General features: G+C 44.3%; 1 protein-coding gene and 2 pseudogenes across 35 annotated transcripts in view; 1 reads left to right on the forward strand and 2 right to left on the reverse strand.

Annotated features, from left to right (window-relative positions):
• PCCA (propionyl-CoA carboxylase subunit alpha) overlaps window positions 1-22031 on the forward strand; it is a 420374-nt gene that overhangs the window by 38319 nt on the left and 360024 nt on the right. For 16 of the 35 annotated variants that reach the window (XR_015138441.1, XR_015138440.1, XR_015138442.1 and 13 more), the window contains exon 1: window positions 21275-21407. The exons of the other annotated variants lie outside the window; for them this stretch is intronic. Coding sequence is in view for 13 of the 16 variants with exons in the window: in XM_086330449.1 (XP_086186575.1) it covers window positions 21303-21407 (105 nt within the window). In the remaining 3 variants the exon portion in view is untranslated. Of the gene's footprint in view, window positions 1-21274; window positions 21408-22031 lie in introns of those variants that run through there. 35 annotated transcript variants of the gene reach the window in all.
• On the reverse strand, window positions 997-2297 carry LOC147362007 (asparagine synthetase [glutamine-hydrolyzing] pseudogene; annotated as a pseudogene).
• On the reverse strand, window positions 2644-14200 carry LOC147362008 (asparagine synthetase [glutamine-hydrolyzing] pseudogene; annotated as a pseudogene).

Consider the following 22031-nt stretch of genomic DNA (forward strand, 5'->3'; position numbering starts at 1 on the left):
TGCCAGACCTTCCTGTCCATCACCAGCTCCCAGAGTTTACCTGAACCCATGTCCATTGTGTCGGTGATGCCATCCAACCATCTTATCCTCTGTCGTCCCCTTCTCCTCCCGCCCTCAATCTTTCCCAGCTTCAGGGTGTTTTCAAATGAGTCAGCTTTCTGTATCAGGTGGCCAAAGTGTTGGAGTTTCAGCTTCAACATCAGTCCCTCCAATGAACACCCAGGACTGATCTCCTTTAGGATGGACTGGTTGGATCTCCTTGCAGTCCAAGGGACTCTCAAGAGTCTTCTCCAACACCACAGTTCAAAAGCATCAATTCTTCGGCACTCAGCTTTCTTTATAGTCCAACTCTCACATCCATGCATGACCACTGGACAAACCATAGCCTTGACTAGACGGATCTTTGTTGACAAAGTAATATCTTTGCTTTCTAATATGCTGTCTAGGTTGGTCATAATTTTCCTTCCAAGGAGTAAGCGTCTTTTAATTTCATGGCTGCAGCCACCATCCACAGTGATTTTGGAGCCCAGAAAAATAGTCAGCCACTGTTTCTACTGTTTCCCCATCTATTTGCCATGAAGTGATGGGACCAGATGCCACGATCCTAGTTTTCTAAATGTTGAACCTTAAGCCAACTTTTTCACTCTCCTCTTTGACTTTCATCAAGAGGCTCTTATTTCTTCTTCACTTTCTGCCATAAGGGTGGTGTCATCTGCATATCTGAGGTTATTGATATTTCTCCCGGCAATCTTGATTCCAGCTTGTGCTTCCTCCAGCCTGGCGTTTCTCATGATGTACTCTGCATAGAAGTTAAATAAGCAGGGTGACAGTATATAGCCTCGATGTATTCCTTTTCCTATTTGGAACCATTCTGTTGTTCCATGCCCAGTTTTAACTGTTGCATCCTGACCTGCATACAGGTTTCTCAAGAGGCATGTCAGGTGGTCTGGTATTCCCATCAGAATTTTCTACATCTTAGAGAGCACCTAAGCTTTGTCAGCTGACTTGTGAATAGGTCGAGGTGCAGGCAGAAAGGTCAGTGGCATTGATCTGCTTTGGCATCCAGGAATTGATCAGCCTCTCAGGCTGGCCTGGGTAGTGGCATGCAATGATTTGAGAGTAGCAATGGCTGTCTTTAGTCTTAGGAGGACTGAAGGGACACATTTGTCCTGCAGTAGCCATCCACTGCATCGTCAACCTGATGTTCAGTATATTTTTGTAAAAACCTAAACCAGAAATTCTCTTTAAAAAAATAAAGATTTTATTTATTTATGTTTTTAGTTGTACTGGGTCTTCGTTGCTGTGCACAAGCTTTCACTAGTTGCAGCGAGCAGGAGCTACTCTTCGTTGTGGTGCTTGGACTTCTCGTTATAGTCGCTTCTCTGGCTGCAGAGCAGAGGCTCTAGGTGCATGGGTTTCAGTAACTGCAGCACATGGGCTCAGCAGGTGCAACACATGGGCTTAGTTGCTCCTAGGCTTGCGGGATCTCCCCGGAGCAGGGATCAAAACTGTGTTCCCCATATTGGCATGAAGATTCATAACCACTGAACCACCAGGGAAGCCCCCAAACCAGAAATTCTTCACCGAAGATATCCCATTTCTGAAGTCTGATTTTGGTCACTTGGGGATCTCTTTATATATTAGGCTAGAGTCCTTAAATATCTCTTTCAGGAAATATTTTCTATCCTGTTCTTTGGTATTCTCATTTCTGGTAGTAGAGACAACTAATAGGAAGGAAATCAATGATCCAGGAATAGGATCTTCAGTTCAAGGCAAGTGGGCAGCAGTAGTTTGATCTGTGTGTAGAACATCAGACAGAGTTCCTTCAGACATCTCTTACTCTGTTTCTTGGCTTTCTTTCCCAGAATTTTTTTTTGAAAACATATGTATCCCTGTGTAAGTCTGTCTGAGCCTTCTCCAGAGAAGATCACCGTGGCATCTGTGCTCTTCCAAAGGTGCTTGGAAGTTCATTATCTCAGTTCATGTCTATAGAAGCATAGACTGCTATAATGTCATAAGTTTCCAAGTAAAACAGTACTTTGTGCAGGATCTGCATGCCTTACTCAGAGTTAAAAAGGACTTCATGGTGTTTCCTCCCGTATGATTTGCCACCTTTTAGCAGCCAGTAAATTGAGACTGTCTTCCAGGCAAGTTGCCGATGTCCGGAGCATACTCTACTGGGTACCTTTTAGCTGCTGCTGCGGCAGGGTGGCAGCAGCAGAGAATCTGGAATCCAAGTCTCCTGATTAAAAGCATCCAGTCCTTCTGTCTGTCATCAAATGTTTCTTAGTAGTGTTGACAAAGGATCCAGAAGTACGCCTGTATATGAAGCAGAAAAAAATAACGTGAACAAATTCGTTTCCCTAGACAAGCATTAATTGCTGTATTCCAGTGGAATCATAGCAGATGTACGTTGTTTGAGTTTCAGTTGTCAGCACTGTTTCCTGTCTCTTGCATCATCAGTTTTTCCCATCTTGTGGATCACTCATAGTATATGCATATCCATACATGCTGTAATGTTTCTGTTCTGTTTCTCACTCTCCTTTATTGCTAAAGTCCTTGAAATAGTTGTCCACACTTGCTGTCTCCAGTTCACCTTACCTGTCTTGGAAATTTCTATTTCAAAATCTGATAACAGTCTCTCTACACTGTTATAGAGGGCAGGCCGAAGTTCATCTCTATGGATGCAACTTTGCCATTTGGCTTTAAATCCAAAACTGTGTGCTGGGAAAAAAGGCTCCACTTTGAAAAAGGAGTTGTGGAGTGCTTCAAACTAGCAAGACCTTTAGCTTCTGAACACACAGCCCCAAATCCATCTTCTGTTGTGGCCATAAAGATCTGACTGCACAGGTGTCTCTCTGCCTAGCAACACTTTCTTATTGGTAGTATCCAAAAAAATAAATGTGTACAACCCATTTAACATACAAATTGTCTGCTCAGTTCCTCCTTTGCCATAAAGATAAAGGATTATCTCACTATCTGCTTTGGTCCAGTGATTAAATTTAAAATGGTGTTTTATTTCCTTGTGGTGAAAGATCTCACCATTGTAACAAACCTACAATTAAGGATATTTCATTGCTCAGATTGGCTGCTTTCCAAACGGTTGCTCAACTACTACCAGTCAGTGAAATCCAAAGCAGCAGCTGGTGTAGCCATTGACATTCTAAGGAGGAAATGCATCTGGACCTTTGTGTGCAATTTTCCTATTGGTCAGACACTTAGCAGAGGAGCAGTCATCAGAACCGAAGAGAATCCGAATGCCGCATGTGGTGCAGTGGACCTACGGGACCTCCAGCGTGCCCTGCGCAGGCTGGCACGAGCAGGGGCAAGGGTGGCGGACTGTCTGCATTGTTTGTTTTTCATATAAATGTTATCTGTGTATGTATATCTGGCTTCCCAGGTGGCTCAGTGGTAAAGAATCCGCCTGCCAGTGTAGGCTACTCGGGTTCGATCTCTGGGTTGGGAAGATGCCCTGGAGGAGGAAGTGGCAACCCACTCCAGAAGTGGCAACCCACTCCAGGATTCTTGCCTGGAAAATCCCATGGACAGGGGAGCTGGCGGGTTACAGTCCATGGGGTTGCAAATAGTCAGATATGACTGAGCGTGCACACAGGCATCTATCTATATCTACAGTTGTTTTTCTTAGATAAATGCTAACAACTTGTACACAGTTTATTTACCTGGATTTTTCTCTCTCAACGATATATCCTGGCAATCATTCCCCTGCTGTATATAGAGATTTTCTTAAAATTCTTATGTATGTATTTATTTTTGGCTGTGCTGGGTCTCTTGCTGTGCGCACTCTTTCTCTTTGCCGGGCGGGGGCCGCTCTTCACTGTAGTGTGTGGGCTTCTCACTGCAGCGGCTGCTCTTGTGGAGCACAGGCTGGGCGCCTAGAGTAGTTGTGGTGCATGGGCTTTGTTGCCCCACAGCATGTGGAATCTTCCCCAGCTGGGCTCGGACGCATGTCCCCTGCACTGTCAGGCAAATTCTTAACCGCTGGACCACCAGGGAGTCCTCTTCATTCCTTTTTACAGGTACAGAGTTCCCCATTTTATGAATGTTCTGGTACATTTTAAGATGGAATAAGATGGAATAAGGCTCTTAGGAAAGATTCAAAGCAAGGGAAACCTTATGGAAGAGGAGGCCTTTTATTTTGCCAACCTGTGGGACATGCAAGGGACCCATGGCAGCTAAGATAATGGTGCCAACAAAGAGAGGGCTGAACACACTAACACAAGATTGCTTTTGGTCCTACAAAATTAAGCCCCTTTGTTCTCTGAGCTAAAGAGGAGCTGGAAGGGTTTGAGGAAAGAAACTGGGTTTTCCTTTCCTCCTATATTTCCTTATTTTATATACTTTGTTATGCTGTTAGGTTTTACGGCAGGCCTGGAGTTAACCTGGAGTTTGGCTATCTCACAGACAGACAGCTGACAGTATCAGAGAAGTCCTGCTTTCACCTTTGGGAAACCACTTTCCTGATGCTTGGTATTCCTCCTTTGATTCTTGCTGGAATCAGCTCATTGGGCAGAAGAGATATTCTTTAGAAGTCTCTGAACGGAGTATAAAATGGTCCAACTCCAAAGCTCTGTTATACACTAGATCCAAAAATTCACTCTCGTCTATTTCCCGTTGTGCTTTCTGCTCAGCCACATTGTCCAGTAAAGCTTACTAAAGACAACGTTTGAGTGAGTGCTGCATAACAGCATAGCCAGCGATGTACACAAGCACAGATCTTCAGGGGGGTTCATGGAACTAAGATCAGGGAAAGCAGGACATAGGAGATGTTTGCTCTTCTGTTGCCCTTTCTGTCAGTCCACTTCCTCACCTGTCCTCATAGACATGAGTTGCTGATATGATTCGTCATAGTCAACTGACCTAGTCACACAGAACGGGGTCACTGTGCTTTGAAAGATTATGCACAAAGCCTATATGGGGAAGGTTTTGAAGCAGTCTTGAATGATCACAAAAGTAGGGTTCAACAAAAATAAAAAACACATTCCTTGTTCTTAGATAGAACCATTTAACATCATAAGTAAGTCAAACCTCCTGAGGTTAGTATATAAAATTAACATAATTCCCCAAAAAGATACTAGCAAAAATTTTCCTGGCACTGGATCCTAAACTTCAAATGGAAAAATAAATAAGGAATTTATTTGTATCATTCCTCCTTAGGAGTACCTATGAAAGGGGCTTCCCTGGTGGCTCAGTGGTAAAGAATCTGCCTACCGTGCAGGAGTCATAGGAGACACAGGTTCGATCCCTGGGTTGGGAAGATCCCCTGGAGGAGGGCATGGTAACCCACTCCATTATTCTTGCCTGGAGAATCCCATGGACAAAGGAGCCTGACGGAGCTGCTGTCCATAGGGTTGCAAAGAGTCGGACAGAACTGAAGTAACTTAGCATGCACCCACACACACACTCACACACCTTTAAAACTCTTCAAAAGGAAGAGCAATGAGAGGCGGCTGCCTTTACTCCATATTAAAAAATACTATAAAGACCCTATAATTCAAACAGTGTGGTGTTGATGCCTGGCTAGATAGACAAACCAGTGGAAATAGTTCCAAGTACCTATGGAAATTTAGCATTTGACAAAGGTAGCATGTTATATCATTAAGGAAAGAGATTAACTTAAAAAGTTGAAAATGGTGTTAACATGACTGGAGAGCCATTTGGAAAAATATATGTATTTAGGTTTACATTCCCTTTATACGTATATGTGTATGTGCTCAGTTGCTCAGTTGTGTCTGATCCTTTGCAACCTCATGGACTGTAGTCCACCAGACTCCTCTGTCCATGGAAGTTTTCAGGTAATAATACTGGAGTGGGTTGCCGTTTCCTACTTCAGGGGTTCTTCCTGACCCAGGAATCGAACCTATGTCTCTTGTGTCTCCTGTATTGGCAGGTAGATTCTTTACCACTGAGCCACCTGGGAATCCCTACATTCCCTTTAATTTTCGTTAAAATACACTCCAAATAGATGAGTTATTTCAGTGTAAAAAAATGAAAATATGCATTTAAGAAAAAAAAAAGTCCATCTGTTTATAACCTAGATATGAAAAAAGCATTTCTATTGTAATTTAAATCCAGCAGATTGATACATTTACATGCTTAGAGTGAGGGCAACTTGTGCCTAGTAACGGACAATTGGGATCACTCCCAGTTGTGGGAATGTTAGTTTTTAATGACAGAAATTAAATGCCTAGGCTGGTGCTGAGTTGTGCAGGTTTGTGCTGACAGGCGTTGATACCTGCCTTCTGCAGGCAAGATTGAGAAATGGTCTGCATTTCCCATCTACCTCCACTGAGAAATATTCTGCTTTGGAGCCAAACAAGGTATAAAAGGAATTAAGAGCTAGTTTTCAGCCCAAAATTTTCATGGGAAGTAAGTGTTCTCCTCGTTGAATCACTTGTCAGCTTGGTCCAGCGAGTGAAAGTCACTCAGTTGTGTCCAACTCTTTGCAACCCTGTGCACTATATAGTCCAGGAATCGAACCAGGGTCTCCTGCATTGGAGGTGGATTCTTTACCAATTGAGCCATCAGGGAAACCCCTTTGGTCCAGTGCCAGTGACTGAATTCATAGTAGAAAAATCATGAGCTAGATGTGAAACGAAAGAGCTCAGAGTTAAGCTTGAGTGATATGCCAGTCTCCTAAGGTGTGTAAAGGAGAGATAACCCCTGAATATACACCATCTGTTTCTTCATTTATTTAAAAATTTATTTTATTTATTATTATTTGTTCATGAGAACAAATCTCATGATTCACTGGGTCATAGAAAAATCCTTGGATCATAGAAAAAGCAAGGGAATTCCAGAAAAGTGTCTATTTCTGCTTCATTGACTACACTAAAGCCTTTGACTTTGTGGATCACAACAACTATGGATAATTCTTAAAGGGATGGGAATACCAGACTACCTTACCTGCCTTCTGAGAAACCTGTATGCAGGTCAAGAAGCAACAGAACTGGACATGGAACAAGAGACTGGTTCAAAATCGGGAAAGGAGTACGTCAAGGTGGTATATTGTAACCCTGCTTATTTAACTACTATGCAGAGTACATCATGTGAAATCCCAGATTGGATGAATCTCAAGCTGGGACCAAGATTGCCGGGAGAAATATCAGTAACCTGATATGCAGATGACACCACCCTAATGGCAGAAAGTGAAGAGGAACTAAAGAGCTTCTTGATGAAGGTGAAAGAGGAGAGTAAAAAAGCTGGCTTAAAACTCAACATTCAAAAAACTAAGATCATGGCATATGATCCCATCAGTTCATGGCAAATAGATGGGGAAAAAAATGGAATCAGTGCGCGACTTTATTTTCTTGGGCTCCAAAATCACTGTGACTGCAGCCATGAAATTAAAAAATGCTTGCTCCTTGGAAGAAAAGCTATGACAAACCTAGACAGTGTATCAAAAAACAGAGACATCACTTTGCCAACAAAGGTCCAAATAGCTATGGTTTTTCCAGTAGTCATGTACAGATGTGAGAGTTGGACCATAAAGAAGGCTGAGTGCCAAAGAACTGATGCTTTTGAACTGTGGTGTTGGAGTAGAGTCTTGAGAGTCCCTTGGACATCAGGGAGCTCAAACTAGTCAATCCTAAAGGAAATCAAACCTGAGTATTCATTGGAAGGACTAATACTGAAGCTGAAGCTCCAGTACTTTGGCTACCTGATGCGAAGAACCAACTCATTGAAAAAGACCCTGATGCTGGGAAAGATTGTAGGCATGAGGAGAAGGGGGCAACAGACTCAATGGACTCAATGGACACGAGTTTGAGCAAACTCTGGGAGATAATTAGGACAAGGAAGCCTGGCGTGCTGTAGTCCATGGGGTGGCAAAGAGTCAGACATGACTGAGTGACTGAATAGCAACAAAAACGTGAGAACAAACTTTACTGCGCATTCTGGATCACAAAATTTCCCCAATTCTCCATCTTTTATTTAAGACAAGAGTTATTGAGAGCTTGATGTGAATGAAGAAAATGTTTTGTTACACACTGAACCTTGATCACATTTCACATTCCTCTTTTCCAATCTTTATTGAGTTCTGAGAAAAGACAAATATTAAGGAGGAATAAGGAGAAATGAGAAGATTTGAAGAGAAAGTGGAAAAGTTGAGAAGTGAAAGGCCCAACATACAGATGGACGATAGCCAGATCACACTGAAAAACAGAAATCTGACCCACAAGCTGCTTCTTTGTAAAAAAAAAACCCCATTACTGTGAAAGTTTGGGCCTGCCTTGGTGGCTCAGCAATAAAGAATCCTCCTGCCAATTCAGGAGACTCGGGTTCGATCCCTGGGTCAGGAAGATCCCCTGGAGAAGGAAATGGCAACTCACTCCAGTATTCTTGCCTGGGAAATTCCATGGACAGAGTAGCTGGTGGGCTACAGTCCATGGAGTTGCAAAGAGTAGGAGACCACTTAGCAACTAAACTACCATGCAATTTTAGTTATTAAGACTGGCACCTCTTAAAGGTCCACAAGTGGATTCAGGAATCTCCCTTTCTAGTATAATATGACTGGAGAAGGCAATGGCACCCCACTCCAGTATTCTTGCCTGGAAAATCCCATGGGCAGAGGAGCCTGGTAGGCTGCAGTCCATGGGGTCGCTAAGAGTCGGACACGACTGAGTGACTTCACTTTCACTTTTCACTTTCATGCATTGGAGAAGGAAATGGCAACCCACTCCAGTGTTCTTGCCTGGAGAATCCCAGGGACGGGGGAGCCTGGTGGGCTGCCGTCTATGGGGTTGCACAGAGTCGGACATGACTGAAGTGACTTAGCAGCAGCAGCAGTACAATATGATGAGAGTTTTTTGGGCTCCAAAATCACTGCAGATGGTGACTTCAGCCATGAAATTAAAAGACACTTGCTCCTTGGAAGGAAAGTTATGACCAACCTGCTGCTACTGCTGCTAAGTCGCTTCAGTCGTGTCCGACTCTGTGCGATCCCATAGACGGCAGCCCACCAGGCTCCCCCGTCCCTGGGATTCTCCAGGCAAGAACACTGGAGTGGGTTGCCATTTCCTTCTCCAATGCATGAAAGTGAAAAGTGAAAGTGAAGTCGCTCAGTTGTGTCAGACTCTTAGCGACCCCATGGACTGCAGCCTACCAGGCTCCTCCACCCATGGGATTTTCCAGGCAAGAGTACTGGAGTGGGGTGCCATTGCCTTCTCCAATGACCAACCTAGACAGCATATTAAAAAGCAGAGACATTACTTTGCCAACAAAGGTCGATCTAGTCAAAGCTCTGGTTTTTCCAGTAGTCCTGTATGGATGTGAGAGTTGGACTATAAGAAAGCTGAGCACTGAAGAATTGATGGTTTTAAACTGTGGTGTTGGAGAAGACTTTTGAGAGTCCCTTGGACTGGAAGGAGATCCAACCAGTCTATCCTAAAGGTGATCAGTCCTGAATCTCCATTGGAAGGACTGATGCTGAAGCTGAAACTCCAATACTTTGGCCACCTGATATGAAGAACTGATTCATTTGAAAAGACCTTGATGCTGGGAAAGATTGAAGAGGGGAGGAGTAGGGGACGACAGAGGATGAGATGGTTGGATGGCATCACCGACTCAATGGACATGAGTTTGAGTAAGCTCTGGGAGTTGGTGATGGACAGGGAAGCCTGGTGTGCTGTAGTCCATGAGGTCAAAAAGAGCTGGACACGACTAAGGAACTGAATTGAACTGAGGCAGTGGTGTGTTAGTAAATGTTTTACAGGAGATTCTCTGGGAGAGTGGGAGTGACTGGGGCCATGATTTGTAGTGTTTTCTGATTTCCATTGTGTTAATATTTCCACAGGCTGATTTCAGGCTACCAGGAATTTAACATCAGTCTGGCAAAATTCCTGACAGTTTAACAATCGATTTTCTTAAGCTGATTTTTTCTGGCTTTAGCTAACCATTGCTTACAGATAATGAGCTGTTTGCCAACAATTCAGAACCTTAAGCCAACAAAGGTGAAGGAAAATATTTAGGAAAATGAAGGAAACTTACCTACAGATTGAAGTGTGACAGTGTATAGCACCAGTTCCCTAACTGTTCATGTCTGCGGCTGTCTCTTTCACACGGACGTTCGTTTGTTGATAGTCTTCAGTGGAGGCTGTTTTCTGCTTCTGGGAGATTCCTAAGAACTCTCAGGTTGAGGTCTCTGCCAGGAACAGTCTTCTTGATTCAAGAGGGGCTGATTTCTCTTTACTTAAGAAACAAAGATGGAAGGATAGAGGCTGCAGAGTTTAACTGCTATGTTAGTTATTAATAGTGCCTGTAACGTTCTTTCCATTGCCATCAAGGGCAGTCTTTTTTGGATGTCTGTCAGAAGATGAAGCCTCAGTTTTAAAGAGTGAATAGGGTTGTTCTGAAGGATATATTAGAAAAGCTATTCGCATCTGGTTGATACAACTGTGTATTGATTCCACTTACATGAGATACATAGTCAAATTCATAGGGACAGAGTAGAATGAAGGGTGCCAGGGCCTGGTGGGGGAGGTGGAGGTGAGGAATTGGTTTTTAATGGGTACAAAGTTTCAGTTTTTCAAAATGTAAGATATTCTAGAGATGGAAGGTGGTAGTGGTTTTACAGTGTCATTGTACTTAATGCCACTGAACTGTCCACTTAAAGTGGTTAAAATGGTTAATTTTATGTTGAATATACTTTAGCATAATTTAAAAAAAATTTCAAAACTGAGTATCACATGAGTCATTTGCAATATTTGGCTGTATCAGGCAGAGTCTATAATTGGGGCAACATTCCTAGGTAGATAAGATGCCTTAGGTTCAGAGTCAGTCCTGTCTATGGGACTGACTTCATTAAGACAAAAGGTCAACAAAACAGTTCAGGCCAAGCAAGTGCAAGAGTTTCTAAAAGTTTAACTAGAGTTGAGAATTCTGTTTGTCCTTTCTATATTGCTGGGGTCCAGCCCCAGCTGATCCAGGGTATTCGAAGGGAAGACGGCTTCGGCGACTATTTAAATATTCATCAAAGATATAAAGAGTAATAGAATGAGGATAGCTCAGTAGGAAAATTCAGTGGAGAAAGGAGGCTGAGTAGCTTGGTTTACGCGGGAGACCAATAAAACTTCAGGACAAGAAGTTTGCACCACTTACGTAGGCTGCAGGTGTCCTTCCGTTCTCCTGAAGGAGAGGAGACACTGAGGCCTCCCCGGTCGGATCTTAGAAGCCTAGGCATAATTAGTAAGCATGGCAGGTTCCGCGCTCCAGATGGAGACTCAGCCAGAATGAGAGAGAGAGCGACATGGGGAGACCAGTATTTCGAGAAACTGATCCCAGTTCTTTATTTTCCATGGTCTACTTTTATACGCTGAGATGTTATGCAAAAGTCACGCGGGGTCAGCAGTCCTGACTTTTATCAAAGTCATGTGCTTCATACAAATGTATACAGAGGTCTTAGGGGTGTTACATCATCTTCTGGCCAGGGGGCCTGCTGACAATTTATGACCCTCTCCTTGTGACAGCGGTCAGTCAACCAGGACACTTATTTCTCCAGGGGTGATTATTCTTAAAACAGATGCCACCCAAATAAAGTTACATTCCTACAGGGTGAGGGTGTAGTGGGTTTTAATTAAGGAAAGAATTTACTTAGCCTAAGGTCTAACGTGATTAATATCAAAGGTTAATACTTATTTCTTCTATATATTCATTAATGTGTATAAGGGCAGGGGATATGGAGTCTTAGCAACAAACATTGGCTCAACAAATGAAAAACCCTTCACCAATACAATTTCTAATCAGCCCACTATACTTATACTAATGGTTTTTTAACTTTTCTAAGGAACCTGTTTTTAGAAGGTTTAAAGCATCTCGTGCCTCTCACGGTTGGGAGGTTGTGAGCAATCACAACCGGACAAGCCTGTCAGGCAGGCCAGAGAACCTTCAGAGGAGTTTGTAGGTTGAAACACTCCTATCACGCCCAGGAATTATTATTAACTGGAGCTCTAAGTTAACTCCTCCGAAAGAGGTGGTGGGGGATAGCCCCCGTAAAGTCAGAGGTGTAGGTGAGAGCACAAAGTAGCAAAGTAGGCAGGCTCTGGTTATGGGGGTAGATGCTTGAGGATTTCCAGGGGGACTCCTGAGGCTTGATCCCACCTTTGCGTATGTCGAGCCTCCTTCCTCATGACCTTTGCCCCGGGCTGAGCGCCTCACGCCGGCCCCCAACACTGTATTGCCTAAGGATTGAAGTTCATCTGGGTGGTAAAGTTCGATCCCTGCTTCAGGAAGATCCCCTGGAGAAGGAAATGGTAACACTCCAGTATTCTTGCCTGGAGAATCCCATGGACAGAGGAGCCTGGTGGGCTACAGTCGGTGGAGTTGCAAAGAGTCAGATGTGACTGTGTGACTAACACTTTTACTTTCACGTATATTGTGAAAGGATTTCTGCTGATCTAGGTAATTAACACATCCATTACCTCATATATATATAACTTTGTGTGGTAAGAACAATTAAATTCTTCTCGCTTAGCAAATTTCAATTACATAATGTTATCAACTACAATCACCACGTTTTACATTAGATTCTTATCTTATTGCTGAAAGTTTGCACCCTGTTACCAGTCTCTTCCCCTGGCAAATACTTTTCTGCTCTGTTTCTATGACTTTGACATTTTTTCTTATTTTTTAGACTTCACATAGAAGTGACACCATGTTGTACTTGTCCCTCTCCGTGTGGGGTTATTTCTGTTTATATACTGTATCTTTATCCATTCCTTTGTTGATAGACACTTAGGTTGTTTCTGCATCTTGGCTGTTGTGAATAATGGGTCAAGGAACATGGGAGTGCAGATATCTCTTCAATTTTCTGTTTTCATTTCCTTTGAATATATACCCAAAAGTGGCACTGCTGGATCACATGGTGGCTGTATTTTTAGTTTTTTAAGGAACCTCCATACTGTTCTCCATAGTGGCTGCACCAATGTATATTCCAGCAACAGTGTGTGTGGTGGGTGGGGGCTTCCCTTTTCTTCGTACCCTCTCCAGCATTTATTACTTGCTTTTTGACAGTGGCCATTCTGACCAGTATATATCATTGTAGTTTTATTTGCATTTCTCTACTAAGTATCAGTGATGAGCATCTTTTCATGTGCCTATTGGCCATCTCTATGTCTTCTCTGCATAAATGTCTACTTAGGTCTTGCGTTTCATTTTTCAATTTTTATTTTTGTTGTTTTTGTTGAGTATACTCTATAATTTTAAATGGAGAGGGCCAGGACATAAGAGTTGTGTTCTATTGGTTAGAGTGCGCGTTTGGCTACTGTAACAAAGGCAAAAGAGAATGCAGTAACTTAAATACTTAAATACAGTGTTTTTCTCCTTTGCATAAAAATCTGAGCAAACATTCCAGGGCTGACATGGCAGCTTCAGGGTCAGTACCTAGGGAGCTCCTTGAATATAGTTTTGTCTCCCTCAACACCTGACTTCCTTCTTAGCATTTAAGAGGACAGGTTCACCCCCACCCTTATGCCCGCTGTCTGGCAAACTGGGAAGAGGGGAAGGGAGAGTGGAAGGCATGTCCCTTCCCTTTAGGGACACAACCCAGAGGTTGCCCACACCCCTTCTGCTTACATCCCCTTGGCCAAAACTTAGTAAGCTAGCCACTCTTGCTGTGACCGTTGTTGCTTGGCTCAGTCGCTAAGTTGTATTCAACTCTTTGTGGCCCCATGGCCTATAGCCTGCCAGGCTCCTCTGTCCATGGGATTTCCCAGGGAAGAATACTGGAGTGGGTACCTTTTCCTACTCGAGGGGATCTTCCTCACCCAGGGTGCAAACCTGTGTGTCCTGCATTGGCAGGCAGATTCTTTACCACTAAGCCACCTGGGAGACCTCTTGCTGTGATGAAGGTTGGCAAAGGTAGTTCTTCCCTGAAGGCCATGTGCCCAGCTAAAACTGTGAGAGTTCTTTGACTAAAGCAGCAATAGAAAGATGGATATTAGGGGACAGCTAGCAGTCTCTGCCACAGTCCATCCCTTCTTCACTCAACAGAGTTATGCATGACTTCTCACTTTCTCACTAGTGTACCAGTCTAGGTTCAGTCAAGGAAGTGCACTTCCTTAAGACTGCTTTTATGAGGGAACACAATAGCCCTTTGGGTCTCTAGGAATTAGTGTCAATTCAGAGCTAGAAGTATTGCCTGAAAATTCTGGGATTTTCCCTTCCTGTAGTACATACTCACCTTCATCGGTGGCTGTAGATACTGTCAAGAGAAAGAGTGATTACACGAGTCTGCCTGAAGCATTGGTAGACAAGTTGGGACAGGTTGGAGGAACCTTGACAGGTGAGAAGCCAAGCCTGGCTGACTGCCAGATAGGAATTAGAAGAAGGTTCTCATGGAGAGCTGAGTGAGAAGCAATTGCTCCAGACAACTCACATGTCTGTGAGTCTGCAGCCAAGTGTCTGGGGGTGGACCTGGGTTGCTGGTGGTGAGTAGGGCCAGCAGTTGGGAAAAACAAGTTGGATGCAGACTGGAGGCTGAGGACACGTGGTCTTCTTGGAAACTGCTCATTACTTTACAGTAATAACCTGGGAGTGTTGGCTGCCGCTTCGCTCCTGCTTTCTGAGTATCTTAGAAGGCCCTCTTTTGGTTAACTCTACCAGGAATCATGTAGGGCAGAGGATCTGGGGAAACATAATTTCTACTCCTGTTTACCTAGTCTGTCAGTGCTCCCACTTAGGGAGGGCCAAATACATGTACATAGCTCAAAGTTGAGAGTCTCCAACTTTGGAATGATTCATACCATTTGTTGCCCGTGTGGCTGCTCATGTCTCCCTGATTTACACCCCAGCTTCCCTCAGCGCCACACCCACCACACAACAGTAGGGCCGTGTCTTGTAATAAGATATAAGGCATCACAGCAAAGATTGGCACCTGACTTCTCCAGAGCAGCTCTGCAAGTTAGTAGATGATGTAAAATACTTTCCAAATTCTGAGAGATTTATTACTTCTGGCAAAGGCAGAGTAAATGGTACCAGACTGATTGCAGCTGGGGTAACTGGAACCTCCCTACTATAAATAGGGTTTCCCTGGTGACTCAGACGGTAAAGAGTCTGCCTGCAGTGGAGGAGACCTGTGTTTGATTACTGGGTTGGAAAGATCACCTGGAGAAGGAATGGCAACCCCCGCCAGTATTCTTGCCTGGAGAATTTCATGGACAGAGGAGCCTGGTGGGCTACAGTCCATGTGGTCGCAAAGAGTTGGACACGACTGAGTGACTAACACTTTCACTTCACCACTAGAGATAAATAGAAAATTGGACCAAATATATGAAACAACTATTTTCAGACTGTGGTAACACGAAGTGGGTTTTGGAGATGATAAACATCACAGAATGCATGGCATAGCTCAGAGAAGGTACAGCTATTCAGCTCAAAGATGCCAATTATGCTCCTGGGAAAACACTGTAGTAGACTTACAGGCTCTATCAAAGGAGACGACAAGAATATTATTCAAGACTTTGAAAGACCATGGCATAAGGGGTCACCAGCATTCACCTTCTGGTTTGCTATATTGGGGTGGTCACCACTGAGTTATCACCATATAGATCAGGTTTCACATTTCAACGTTTCCCTTATGAGTTGCTGAGGGTACAGTTTTGGTTGCTGCAGTAAAGACAGAAATAGCATTGATTTAAACAAGATAAAAGTTCATTTCTCTGTCACATAATAGTCCACGTATTAAGCAGTAGAAGACTGATGAGATGGCTGCACAGTGTCAGGGACCTTGGCTTCTCCTATCTCATGGGTTAAGGTGGCTGCTCCAGCACTTCCAGGATGTCTTCTTTCAGGAAGGAGGGAAGAGAAAATGGAAGGCATGTCCCTACTCTTCTCTTTTCAGTTCAGTTCACTTGCTCAGTTGTGTCTGACTCTTGATGACCCCATGGACTGCAGCAGGCCAGGCTTTCCTGTCCATCACCAACTCCCGGAGCTTACTCAAACTCATGTCTATCTAGTCAGTGATGCCATGGAACCATCTCATCCTCTATCATCCCCTTCTTCTCCCGCTTTCAGTCTTGCCCAGCATCAGGGTCTTTTCCAGTGAGTCAGTTCTTTGCATCAGGTGGCCAAAGTATTGGAGTTTCAGCTTCAGCATCAGTTCTTCCAATGAATATTCAGGACTCATTTCCTTTAGGATGGACTGGTTGGATCTCCTTGCAGTCCAAGAGATTCTCAAGAGTCTTCTCCAACACCACAGTTCAAAAGCATCAATTCTTCGGTGCTTAGCTTTCTTTATAGTCCAACTCTCACATTCACACAAAGCTGTGGAAAAACCACAGCTTTGACTAGACGGACCTTTGTTGGCAAAGTAATGTCTACTCTTTAAGGGCACAGTTCTTCCACTCTCATCAGGTACACCATGGTCACAAGTCCACACTTTGTTAGGGAGAGCTGATAATGCAGCCTATAGCTGGGTGGCCATGTGCTCAGATCAAGTTCAGGGACTCTTTTACTAAAGGAAAGAGTGGAGAATAGTAATTATTGAACAATTAGTTTCTGCCACTGGTGCCTTTAAAGAAATGTTTGTAAGATAAAACACATAGGATCCAGGGAGAATCCATCCAAAGGGTGAAAAGGGGAGGGATTTAAAAAAAAGTAGGTATCCTGGGTAGGAAGTGAGTCCAGCTTTAAGACATCTAAGTGAGAAAGCCTGTGAAACTGATACTACTTTCTCTTTTGTGTGTCACGACAACTGTCACGACAGTTCCTACTTAGCATGTTAAAATTCCATTAAGTGTCACCTCTTGGTTGTCCTTAAACTGTTTGCATTCCTTTTGGTACTTGCCATGTTGTAAGACATTTCGTGTCAGTCCCAGCTTTGTAAGGCTGTCAAGGTGATGCTGTAGGAGAAGCAAAATAGTTATGAGGGAGCCCTTGACACTGGCACATATATATGTAAGGTGAGAGGATCTCATGTCTGAGATTTGCTTCAGAATACTCCAGCACAAAATAAGCAGGGGGGACAGATGAGACAAGACTAACAGAAGGTTGGTTTGTTGAAGCTGTGTCACATGTGCCTGGGTGACCATAGGGGTCTTTTTTTTCCTTTTGTGCACATTAGAAAATGCCCCTAATGAAACAAAAGTCCTATCCCTGCATATAGTCAGACCTGGATTCAAACCCTAGTTTCACTGAAAAGTGAAAGTGAAAGTCGCTCAGTCGTGTCTGACTCTTTGTCAGACCCCATGGACCCCATGGACAATACAGTCCATTGAATTCTCCAGGCCAGAATAGTGGAGTGAGTAGCCTTTCCCTTCTCCAGGGGACCTTCCCAACCTAGGGATTGAACCCAGGTCTCCATTGCAGGCGGATTCTTTACCAGCTGAGCCACAAGGGAAGCCCATGATATATAGTCTCAGAACTTACTAGTTAAGTAACTTTTTCTCTCTATAAACTCAGTTTCTCAAAATGGGAACTGTGTAGGCCAATAGGGTTCTTGCAAAGATTAAACAAGACAAAATTTGAGGCATCTAGCAAGGTCTAGCCCTTAGCAGTTGTGTTAATAAGGGTGCCCACTTGCAAGCAAGAGCAGTTGACTCTGGTTATGAGTAATTACTCAGACACACATATGTTAGTATTTGCAGCAGAGTTAGGGCTTGAGCTGGGATTTCTTATTTCTAGACCTAGAGCATTTTTTACATACGTTATAGCAGTGGTCCAAATACCTTGGTTTGGTGCTTTGCAATACGCACCTTCAAACATACAGGACCTTAGTTTGGGTACATAACTGGAACTTATTCTTGCCTTGAGAACCCCATGAACAGAATGAAAAGGCAAAAAGAAAGGACACTGAAAGATGAACTCCCCTGGTCGGTAGGTTCCCAATATGCTACTGGAGATCAGTGAAGAAATAACTCCAGAAAGAATGAAGAGACGGAGCCAAAGCAAAAAACAGCCAGTTGTGGATGTGACTGGTGATGGAAGTAAAGTCTGATGCTGTAAAGAGCAGTATTGCATAGGAACCTAGAATGTTAGGTTCAGGAATCAAGGCAAATTGGAAGTGGTCAAACAAGAGATGGCAAGAATGAACATCGACATTCTAGGAATCAGCGAACTAAAATGGACTGGAATGGGAGAATTTAACTCAGATGACCATTATATCCACTACTGTGGGCAAGAATACCTTAGAAGAAATGGAGTAGCCATCGTAGTCAACAAAAGAGTCCGAAATGCAGTACTTGGATACAATCTCAGAAACGACAGAATGATCTCTTCTTCTTTTGCAAGGCCAAACATTCAATGTGACAGTAATTCAAGTCTATGCTCTGACCAGTAATGCTGAAGAAGCTGAAGTTTAGCGGTTCTTTAAAGACCTATAAGACCTTCTAGAACTAACATCCAAAAAAGATGTCCTTTTCATTATAGGTGACTGGAATGCAAAAGCAAGAAGTCAAGAAACACATGGAAAAACAGGCAAATTTGGCCTTGGAATACAGAATGAAGTAGGGCAACGGCTAATAGAGTTTTGCCAAGAGAACACACTGATCATAGCAAACACCCTTTTCCAACAACACAAGAGAAGACTCTACACATGGACATCACCAGATGGTCAACACCGAAATCAGATTGATTATATTCTTTGCAGCCAAAGATGGAGAAGCTCTATACAGTCAGCAAAAACAAGACTGGGAGCTGACTGTGGCTCAGATCACGAACACCTTATTGCCAAATTCAGACTTAAATTGAAGAAGTAGGGAAAACCACTAGACCACTCGGTATGACCTAAATTAAATCCCTTATGATTATACAGTGGAAGTGACAAATAGATTCAAGGGATTAGATCTGATAAAGTGAAGAACTATGGATGGAGGTTCGTGACACTATACAGGAGGCAGGGATCAAGACCATCCGCAAGAAAAATGCAAAAAGGTTGTCTGAGGAGGCCTTACAAATAGCTGTGAAAAGAAGAGAAGTGAAAGGCAAAGGAGAAAAGGAAAGATATACTCATTTGAATGCAGAGTTCCAAAGAATAGCAAGGAGAGATAAGAAAGCCTTCCTCAGTGATCAATGCAAAGAAATAGAGGAAAACTATAGAATGGAAAAGACTAGGGATTTCTTCAATAAAATTAGATGGAGAAGGAAATGGCAACCCACTACAGTATTCTTGCCTGGAGAATCCCATGGACAAAGGTGCCTGGCAGGCAATAGTCCATGGGGTCGCAAGAGTCGGACATGGCTTAGTGACTTAAAAAAAAAATTGGAGATACCAAGGGAAGATTTCATGCAAAGATGGGCACAATAAAGGACAGAAATGGTATGGGCCTAACAGAAGCAGAAGATATTAAGAAGAGGTGGCAAGAATATACAGAAGAACTATACCAAAGAGATCTTAATGACCCAGATAATCACGGTGGTGTGATCACTCACCTAGAGCCAGACATCCTGTATGCAAAGTCAAGTGGGCCTTAGGAAGCATTACTACAAACAAAGCTAGTGGAGGTGATGGAATTCCAGTTGACCTATTTCAAATCCTAAAAGATAATGCTGTGAAAGTGCTGCACTCAATATGCCAACAAATTTGGAAAACTCAGCAGTGGCCACAGGACTGGAAAAGGTCAGTTTTCATTCCAATCCCAAAGAAAGGCAATGCCAAAGAATACTCAAACTACTGTACAATTGCACTCATCTCACACACTAGTAAAGTAATGCTCAAAATTCTCCAAGCCAGGCTTCGCAATACATGAACTGTGAACTTCCAGATGTTCAAGCTGGTTTTAGAAAAGGCAGAGGAACCAGAGATCAAATTGCCAACATCCGTTGGATCATCGAAAAGGCAAGAGAGTTCCAGAAAAACATCTATTTCTGCTTTATTGACTATGCCAAAGCCTTTGTGTGGATCACAACAAACTGTGGAAAATTCTGAATAGATGGGAATAACAGACCACCTGACCTGCCTCCTGAGAAATCTGTATGCAGGTCAGGAAGCAACAGTTAGAACTGGACATGGAACAACAGACTGGTTCCAAATAGGAAAAGGAGTACGTCAAGGCTGTATGTTGTCACTCTGCTTATTTAACTTATATGCAGAGTACATCATGAGAAATGCTGGCCTGGATGAAGCACAAGCTGGAATCAAGATTGCCTGGAGAAATACCAATAACGTCAGATATGCAGATGACACCATCCTCGTGGCAGAAAGTGAAGAACTAAAGAGCCTCTTGAAGGTGAAAGAGGAGAGTGAAAAAGTTGGCTTAAAACTCAACATTCAGAAAATGAATATCATGGCATTTGGTCCCATAACTTCATGGCAAATAGATGGGGAAACAATGAAAACTGTGACAAACTTTATATTCTGGGGCTCCAAAATCACTGCAGATGGTGACTGCAGCCATGAAATTAAAACATGCTTACTCCTTGGAAGAAAAGCATTGACCAATCTAGACAGCATATTAAAAAGCAAAGACATTGTTTTGCCAACAGAGGTCCGTCTAGTGAAACCTGTGGGTTTTCCAGTAGTCATGTGTGGATGTGAGAGCTGGAGTATAAAAGAAAGCTGAGCGCCGAAGAATTGATGCTTTTGAACTGTGGTGTTGGAGAAGACTCTTGAGAGATCTCAAGGAGATCCAGCCAGTCCATCCTAAAGGAGATTAGTTCTGAATAGTCATTGGAAGGACTGATCCGGAAGCTGAAACTCCAATACTTTGGCCACCTGATGGGAAGAATTGACTCATTGGAAAAAACCCTGATGTTGCGAAAGATTGAAGGCGGGAGGAGATAGGGACGACAGAGAATGAGATGGACATGAGTTTGAGTAGACTCTGGGAGTTGGTGATGGACAGGGAGGCCTGGCGCACTGCAGTCCATGGGGTCTCAAAGAGTTGGACACGACTGAATTGAACTGAAACTCGGGACACTCAAAACATTACCGCGGCCCTAGGCCGAGGGGTGGTCAAGGGCGGAGGTGACTCAATGATGATCGCTGGTATGACTGCGTGCAGGTTGCCAGGCGGACACTGGTGCAGTCGGGGTTTACCCCAAGCAGGCGCGGATCAGCGGCAGCCAGAACTCTCGCGTGTCCTCCTGGCTTGGTTTAACCCGGGGATCAGGTCGCGTCGGCCGCCACCAGTGGCTGGGTGCCGGCCGGCGGCCGCGTCCTCTTGACTGCGGGCCCAGCCTCCCGGGTGCCTCCTGCTGCAGATGGGCTAGTGGCTCAGGGCCCCGCCCCTGCCCGCCTCGGGGCCGGGGACTTGGATCCCCGGCTCGTGATTGGCCGCAGCCGCGGCGCTCCCCTTCTCCGCCCCCTTCGCTGGGGTGAAAGGTCAGACGAGCTTTGGTCTGCAGGGGCGGCCATGGCGGGGTTCTGGACTGGGGCGGCGGCGCTGGCCACCGCGGGACGGCGCGGACGGCGGTGGCCGCAGCTTTTGATGCGGAGCGTGGCGCTGTGGACCGTGAAGGTGAGGAGCGACGGGACTCCTCATGGGCCTGGGCTTCGCTGGGCTGCCTGCCCCGCACCCCATGGCGTTGGCCGGTGCTGCACCCCCCATCCCCACCCCCGAATTCCTCCTCGCCGCGGAGCTCGCCCAGGCGCGGGTCAGAGCCGGCATCCCTGGTCCCAGCTGTGTCTCCGGGGATCACGGAGGACAGCGCGGCCCAAAGAGCCTGCCGGCGTTGAGTTTCCTGCTTCCTCGGGAGCCGCAGACAGCCACCTCGCTGTACTTTCCCAGCCCTTCGCGCCCTTTCGTTCTTGGGCCGTGCGATTTTGGCTTCTTCTGAGCTTTTCAGGTGCATTTGTAAGGGTCCTTATAGTTACCATTTTCTCCAGCCTTGTTCCTCCTTTGAAGAGACCCTAAACTGCTGCTCAGTTAGGAGTTAGGGTTTTGCGTTTATCTCACCTTTTAAAGTACCATGTCGGGATAGGCTACTACCTTTACTTGAATGGAGAGCATATTTTAATTGCATTACATCACATTATACTGTATACACATCTTGTGAGTTTTTTTGTTTTTGTTTGTAGTGGTTAGGCGGATGTTTGTGGTGGTCTCAGCGTCTCTGCGCTGTATTTCCTCATGTTTCAGGGT

Source organism: Bos grunniens, chromosome 12, assembly GCF_055505025.1.
Source record: "Bos grunniens cultivar Pamir isolate PY7600 chromosome 12, Bosgru_T2T1.0, whole genome shotgun sequence".
In the NCBI taxonomy this organism is placed as follows: domain Eukaryota; kingdom Metazoa; phylum Chordata; class Mammalia; order Artiodactyla; family Bovidae; genus Bos; species Bos grunniens.